General features: G+C 41.4%; 1 protein-coding gene across 1 annotated transcript in view; it reads right to left on the bottom strand.

Moving 5' to 3' along the window:
• LOC124803303 (odorant receptor Or2-like) overlaps window positions 1-8352 on the bottom strand; it is a 77977-nt gene extending 69625 nt beyond the window's left edge. Inside the window, exon 1 of the mRNA XM_047264486.1 lies at window positions 8026-8352. Within this exon, the coding sequence (XP_047120442.1) occupies window positions 8026-8352 (327 nt within the window). The remainder of the gene's footprint in view (window positions 1-8025) is intronic.
• Window positions 8353-8564: the final 212 nt, after the last annotated feature.

The following is an 8564-nucleotide window of genomic DNA, read 5'->3' on the forward strand; positions in this document are numbered from 1 at the left end:
GGAAAGAGCAGATAGATACAACTCGTACTCGCAGCAAATAATACCTGTGGAAGCCGTGCCCGCAATCAGCTGATTCAAGAAACAGTTGCGAGTCGCGCCTCGCAGCACTTTAATAATTACGGCCAACATCGTAACCAGCGTAGCGGTAATGGGAATAATTTCCGTTATGGCAAAAACTAACAGAATAGATATGATAGGCGATACAACACAGGGTACAATGTAAATCCAAATACTACGAATTGGGAAAACAGATGCAGTCGTCTGTGCCAGTGAATAATGACAGGAGACAACAGACACCAGTAATTACAGAAGTGAGACAGGGTGCCATTAATGCAAATGACAAGCTCGGAAAACTAATTCCGTCCGAATCGTGTCCCGGTGGAGCGGTCGAGGAAAGGCATAGTAGCTATGGGCAGAAAGTTCGTATGATGAGATATAACGAGGGAAAGTTAATAGGAGAGGAGCTTTGTGCCGACACAAACAAATGAACGGGAAAATACTTACGAGAACACACATCTGCAATTAAAGTTATAATAGAGGGTATTCTAGTGACAGTAGTTCTGGATACGGGCTCATCGGTAAATGCAGTATCTACGAACCTATTTAATAAATTAATGAAGAAGACCCAGTTACCGACTTTTCCTGCACAACATTGCAAGATACTGCGAGCGTTTGGCACACAATCCCAACCCGTGAGGATGCAGGCGATGCTGAAATTGAATCTAGGAAATGCAGAGATAACATGCGCGTTCCTAGTAGCTGATAAATTAATAGTCTACTGTGTTCTTGGATTAGAGACTATCCGGGAGCAGGACGCAAAATTAGACTTCTCTATCGGGAAGATAAATTTTATGATCGACGGAGCCCTAGCCCAGGTAGACTTGCTAAGGAACGAGGGAATACATGGAAGATACTGCCGTGGGGCAAAGTTACAGTTAATAATAAAAGAGCGCCACCCATTCAAGACAATTTCGATTAGAGTAATGCAAGTAGTAGAAGTATTTGAGCAGATACAACAGATACAACGGAAGTTAAGTGAGCCACAGCACTTTAAGGAAGAGCAAAGGACACAATTGTCTGCTCTATTATGCAAGTATACGAGAGTATTCGAAAAGCAACCAGGTATCATCAAGGGTTATACATGTCGTCTGAACGTCAAGCCACACAGATCATACGAGGGCTATCCACAAAGTACATTACGTTTTCGTTTGTGTCCGTTAGGGGCGGGGCTAGCGCGGCCATCTTGGTGTCATGGCATTCCGCCGCACAGTCGGCATCCTGCCGTGCTAGTGAGAGGTTCGTGCTGTACTCCGTTGAGTTACTGTGACAGTTTGAAATGTCAGCGTTAAATGAAAATGACGCGAAGTGTGAAGTGCGTGCTGTAATAAGGTTTCTGACTGCATAAAACTGTACACCGGTAGAAATCTATCGGCAGCTTTGTGAAGTGTATGGGGACAACATAATCACTGAAGGTGGAGTGCGTCAATGGGTCATAAAATTTAAAAATGGCCGAACTAACGTTCACGACGAAGAGCGAAGTGGAAGACCCTGCATAGTGACTGCCGAACTTGTCGAAAAAGTCGATGCCGCGGTCCGTGAAAACCGTAATTTCACAATAACGGAACTCTCTATGAGTTTTCCACAAATTTCACGAAGTTTGTTGGACGAAATCATTACCGAAAAGCTTGGTTACCACAAGTTTTGTGCAAGATGGATACCAAAAATCTTGACAGAGAACACAAAAATCAGCGAATGGCTGCAGCGTTAACGTTTTTTGCCGCTTACGAGAAAGATGGCGACTCATTACTCGATCGCATCGTTACTGGTGACGAAACATGGGTTAAGCATGTGAACTGCGAGACAAAATTGCAGTCAATGCAGTAGGGGCACACAAATTCCCCCCCAAAACCCAAGAAAAGTATGCAGACAATGTCGTCAAGGAAGGTGATGGCGACTGTCTTTTGGGACAAAAAAGGTGTGATTTTTGTGGATTTCCTGGAAAGAGGCACTACAATAAACTCTCAAAGGTGTTGCCAAACTCTGCACAACCTCAGAAGAGCAATACAAAACAATCGCAGGGGAAAGTTGGGCTCAAAGATCTTGCTGATTCACAACAACGCCCGGGCCCACACGGCAAATGCCACTCTTGAAGTTCTCGAATCTTTTAAGTGGGAGTTGTTTCCTCATCCGCCGTACAGTCCCGACCTGGCACCGAGCGACTTCCACTTATTCCCAGCAATGAAGAAGTGGTTAGCTATGCAGCGTTTTGATGACGACGCACAGCTTCAAGAAGAGGTAACCACGTGGTTGAAGGAGCAGGCGGCCGAATTTTACGACGGAGGAATTTCCAGGCTCGTCCATCACTACGATAAGTGCCTTAATTTAAGTGGCAACTATGTAGAAAGGTAGTATTTAAGTGTGGCTTTCATCTGTATATAATAAAAAAAATTTCCAATACTTTATTTATTTTTAATTCCAAAACGTAATGTACTTTGTGGATAGCCCTCGTACTACCATAGTTTCTATCCTGTTCCTTGGAAGCTACGCAATTCAGTGGTCCAAGAAATACAGAGGATGTCAGACTGGAATCTGACTGAACCTTAAAACAGTCCCTACTCCAGTCCGCTTCTCACTGTGCCAAAACCAGGGGGAAAAGTACGTCTAGTACTCGCTGCTCGTGTAATTAACACAATTATTGTATCAGTATGTACTCACCCAGAAAATATAAATGAGCTGATTCAAATGTTCAGTGGAATAAAGTATTTTACAACAATTGATTTGCGTACTTCATACTGGCAGGTGAAGTTAGATGAAGATTCAAGAAAGTATACTGCATTTGTATACGTCGATAGGATTATCATTTCAAAGTTCTTCCATTTGATTTGAATATCAGTGCAGGAGTAATCATATCCGCATTGGATGCTGTTTTAGGATCTGAACTAAGGAGTCAGCTAACATTATTTGTCAGTGACATCCTGATAGCTATAGATACCTGGGAAGAACATGTGAATATACTGACACGAATATTAGAGAGATTTTCTAGTCTGGGAATAATAGCGAATCTACAACAGTCACATTTCTGCTTGAAGAAAATAAAATTATTAGGACATTTGATAAATTCAAGAGGTATTTTACCTGATGAAAAGAAGATCAGTGCAATAAAAAAATTTCCTGTTCCTAGAACGAAAAGGCAGTTAAAAGGATTTCTAGGTCTTGGACCGTCTTTTTGTCGATTCGTTGAGGATCATTCGATTAAATTTGTTAAGGAAGAATGTGCATTGGTAGTGGACTGAGGAATGTTAACGAGCATTCGAAGCAATCAAGCAAGCTTTGCCCAACGCTAAGATTCTATATCATCCTGATATGTCAGTTGAATTTAGATTAATGGCTGACGCTACCTCCTTTGGTTTCGATGTATGTCTGTTCAAAATTCGAATAATAAATGGCAAGCCCTTTTTTTCCCATTATCTTTCTCTAGTAGGACACTGTAAAGTTACGAGAGATCTTATACTACAACAAAACAGGAAACTCTTGCAGCAGCGTGGGCGTTCAAAAAGTTTCATTATTATTTATATGCAGCAAGAACCACAGTGTATTGTGACCATCAAGCTCTTAGCTTTTCACAAACCTGTAAGCTATTACATGTGGGATCAGGAAGGTGGACAGTTGCTCTTCAGGAATACCAATTTCGTATTGCATATCCAAGAAAAGGAGAATATCATAGCAGATGTGTTATCCCGTCTTCCAGAAGGATTAGAAGAACGCGTCATCTAGGATGAAAGTGAAGAAGAGTTTCCAATATTATTGATGAGAGATCAGGTAAACCGAAGACACTATTTAGAATTATGTGGAGATATGAAGAGACTCGAACAAAGTGTTCCAAGATGGATAAATATTCGACAGAAATTAGAAGCTCCAAAAGAATATAAAATAAGCCAGTACTATAAGGTAGTGAATGATGTATTATTTCATCGTCGGAGAAATATGAATCAAAATTGGTGTGTGTGTGTCTAACTGAAGAATATGAGGAGAGGTTAATAACGTATACTCACATTAGTTGGGGACACTTTGGTGTTGTGAAATGTGCAAACAAGCTGAGAATGTACTGTTCCTTCCCAGACTTACGTAGGAAAATATGGAGGGTACGGAGAAAATATGTAATATGTCAGAATACAGAACCGAAAAACAGAGATAGTATAGGCCTGTTACTATTCGATCGTTCCTGAAGGACCGCTAGCTGTTTTATCGGTCGATTCTCTGCGGACCGTTACCGATGGCCGAACCAGGCTGTAAATACATTGTAACTTTTTTGGACGTATTTATCAAATATGTACAATTCTGTCCAATGAAAACTGCTACAGCAGCATCAGTTCTGAATCGTCTATTCAGTGACTACATTCCGCGCGTTGGGAAGCCGAGCTCAGTTTTATCCGACCGACAAACTGGTTATAACAGCATTAATAACTCTCAACAAAAAGGCAAGAAAAAGGAAGATAGACTAATGTATGAAGGACCATTTGAGATTATTAGGATACCAAATCCAGGAGCATATCAATCAGGACATCCTGAAACAAGAAATTTAAAGGGATTATATCCCCATCATGATTTTAAGAAGTTTCATTCCTGAAGAAACGAAGGAATGACAGAGAAAGTAAATAATTTTAACTAAGAATAATATAAGCAAGTTTTTTTTATAATTTCAGGTAAACGTATGATGATTCAATAGAATTGCATAAGAGATGATTCATAGTGATTATGTAAAAATATATGGTTTGTTTCAGCAAAATAATTTTTAGTTTTGTTAAGGAAATGTTAGTTATGATGTTTCTTAATTTCAGTTAAGACTATAGTTATGAGTGGATACCTCTTTCTGTTTTTTTAATGAGAATGTTAGTATTAGGTATATGAGAATATTCACGTCAAGAACATACGAGTACATATATTCAAGGCAACGGTATATGGCTAGAGATGATTAAATATTTTCAAGACAAAAGTCAGTTCGCTTTGTGGAGTTTATCCGAAATTTGGTTGAGATAGATTACAAACGAGGATATTAGGAAGGACAATGCTGGAACAGGTTGAGAGAGATATATGTGATCCTTGTGGGATGTTTGAAATTAAATTGTCATTATTTAAAGTAAGAGGTATGACAACAGATTAAGAGAACCGACTGGGCTGAATTTATGTACATTTGGGGGTGTTGTTGTTGTTGTGGTCTCCGGTCCTGAGGCTGCTCTCCATGCTACTCTATCCTGCGCAAGCTTCTTCAACTCTCAGCACCTACTGCAACCTACATCCTTCTGAATCTGCGTAGTGTATTCATCTCTTGGTCTCCCTCTACGATTTTTACCTTCCATGCTGCCCTCCAATACTAAATTGGTGAGCCCTTGATGGCTCAGAACATATCCTACACACCGATTCCTTCTTCTAGTCAAGTTTTTCCACAAATTCCTCTTCTCCCCAATTCTGTTCAATACCTCCTCATTAGTTATGTGATCTACCCATCTAATCTTCAGCATTCTCTTGTAGCACCACATTTCGAAAGATTCTATCCTCTTCGTGTCCAAACTATTTATGATCCATGTTTCACTTCCATACATGGCTACACTCCATACAAATACTTTCAGAAACAACTTCCTGACACTTAAATCTATACTAGATGTTAACAAATGTCTCTTCATCAGAAACGCTTTCCTTGCCATTGCCTGTATACATTTTATATCCTCTCTACTTCGACCATCATCAATTATTTTGCTCCCCAAATAGCAAAACTCCTTTACTACTTTAAATGTCTCATTTCCTAATCTAATTTCCTCAGCATCACCCGACTTAATGCGACTACATTCCATTATCCTCGTTTTGCTTTCGTTGATGTTCATCTTATATCCTCCTTTCAAGACACTGTCCATTCCGTTCAACTGCTCTTCCAAGTCCTTTGCTGTCTCTGACAGAATTACAATGTCATCGGTGAACCTCAAAGTTTTTATTTCTTCTCCATGGATTTTAATACCTACTCCGAATTTTTCTTTTGTTTCTTTTACTGCTTGCCCAATATACAGATTGAATAACATAGGGGAGAGGCTACAACCCTGTTTCACTCCCTTCCCAAACACTGCTTCCCTTTCATGCCCCTCGACTCTTATAACTGCCATCTGGTTTCTGTACAAATTGTAAATAGCCTTTGGCCCCCTTATTTTACCCCTGCCACCTTCAGAATTTGAAAGGGAGTATTCAAGTTAACATTGTCGAAAGCTTTCTTTAAGTCTAGGAACGCAGGTTTGCCTTTCCTTAATCTTTCTTCTAAGATAAGTCTTAGGGTCAGTATTGCCTCACGTGTTCCAACATTTCTGCGGAATCCAAACTGATCTTCCCCGAGGTCGGCTTCTACCAGTTTTTCATCTGTAAAGAATTCGCGTTAGTATTTTGCAACCGTGACTTATTAAACTAATAGTTCGGTAATTTTCACATCTGTCAACACCTGCTTTCTTTGGGATTGGAATTATTATATTCTTCTTGAAGTCTGAGAGTATTTCGCCGGTCTCATACATCTTGCTCACCAGATGGTAGAGTTTTGTCAGGACTGGCTCACTCAAGGCTGTCAGTAGTTCTAATGGAATGTTGTCTACTCCCGGGGCCTTGTTTCGACTCAGGTCTTTCAGTGCTCTCTCAAACTCTTCACGCAGTATTCTCCCATTTCATCTTCATCTACATCCTCTTCCATTTCCATAATATTGCCCTCAAGTACGTCGCCCTTGTATAGTTCCTCTATATACTCCTTCCACCTTTCTGCTTTCCCTCCTTTGCTTCTACAATACCTTCATTTAGTTCTCAATCGCATCGTAATTAAACTAGCTTCCTACAGAGTATTTTTAAATACAGAAATTTTCTCTATTGTTATAAGTTTTGCTAATAAATTATGACAGTACCTTGTATCTCTTATTTTGTCTACGAGGCGATGACGTATGAATTGTTCTTCGGATTCTGTGTAGAAGTTTTGTCGCCGTGCAGTTATATGGACTTCATTTCCTTGTTGCAGATTCTTTTTTCGTAAGGCTCTTTCGGGACACAACTTGAAATAATTTTTGATACACATTTTTCTCTTCTGTAACTCACTTATTATATCGTTTCATGGAATTACCCGTAGTGCAGTGGCGTCTTTCAGGCTTCAGCCATCTTGTGCATGAGATCCTGCACGCATTAGCGCACGATTGATTCAGAAGTGTACCTCTTCTGGTTCCTATTATGTTCTTCCCATCCTCACATAGTGCTGTATTTCATTATTTTACCCTTTGTATTTCCTTACTTTACGTGACTTATTTTCAGTTACGGGTTCATCTATAGCGCGATATTTTATATTACTTCTGTAGCCTCATGTGTGAAACTATATCCTGTAAGAGTTTCCATTTTGATGTTAATGGCTACATTACGTTTGCAGTCAGTAGATTTTGAGGTGACTAATCAAAAGCCACCAGTTTATGGTAGCTTCTCCATCCAGTCATTATGGAAAAAAATGAAAGTGATCCTTGAATACATCGAGTATTACAAACAATCTAGACCTTGCATGAATTAAGCTAATAAACCTGCAGAAAATATTTCACTGTTTACGAAATTATTTGCCCTACCTCCTGTAGGCAATCCTCAAGTCAGTATCCCTATGGTAGTTATTTACTTATCCTTGCACGTTAAAGAAAATGGTTCAAATGGCTCTGAGCACTATGGGACTCAACTTCTGAGGTCATCAGTCCCCTAGAACTTACAACTACTAAAACCTAACTAACCTAAGGACATCACACACGTCCATGCCCGAGGTAGGATTCGAACCTGCGACCGTAGCAATCGCGCGGTACCGGACTGAAGCGCCTAGAACCGCTCGGCCACCACGGCTGGCGCGCACATGTCGCTTGTGACCGCAACCTGACTATGAAAGACGAGCATGGAGGTTCAAAATAAATCCAAAGTGCACAGCGCCAGCTTTCAATGTGCCCAGTGTGGCTGGACTTCGCCTCACTCGGTTCAGATACTGACCTGAAGAGCGAGCCGGTGGAAGTCGTGCTCACGGATTGCGATGTGCACCAGGCGGACGAGCCAGGTGCCGGTGGTGTCCGAGACGCTGAGCGTCAGCGTGAAGACGTCCAGGTCGGCGGTGCCCTGGCGGCAAACCACGGCGATCTCGGAGCAGAAGAAGGACAGGGAGATGGCCGCCAAGACGAGGGTACACAGCCGGAAGAGGAGAGCTGAGCCAGCGACGCTGCGCGGGTGCCTCATGATGGCCGTCCAATGGAGGGGTGCAAGCAGGTAGCCCAGGTCGCTGGCCGCCTCTGCTGCCCCCACCGTCGCCTCCGCTGCTGTCATGGCGACCAATCCCTACACATACAGCAGTGATCGGCACTGTTTCAGGCTAGAGATCAGTCAGGAATAATGATCTACAGACAAAGTTCGATTTAATAGACAACTGGCCATTAAAATTGCTACACCACGAAGATGACGCGCTACAGACGCGAAATTTAACCAACAGGAAGAAGATGCTGTGATATGCAAATGATTAGCTTTTCAGAGCACTCACA

This window comes from Schistocerca piceifrons, chromosome 6 (assembly GCF_021461385.2).
Source record: "Schistocerca piceifrons isolate TAMUIC-IGC-003096 chromosome 6, iqSchPice1.1, whole genome shotgun sequence".
Lineage (NCBI taxonomy): Eukaryota > Metazoa > Arthropoda > Insecta > Orthoptera > Acrididae > Schistocerca > Schistocerca piceifrons.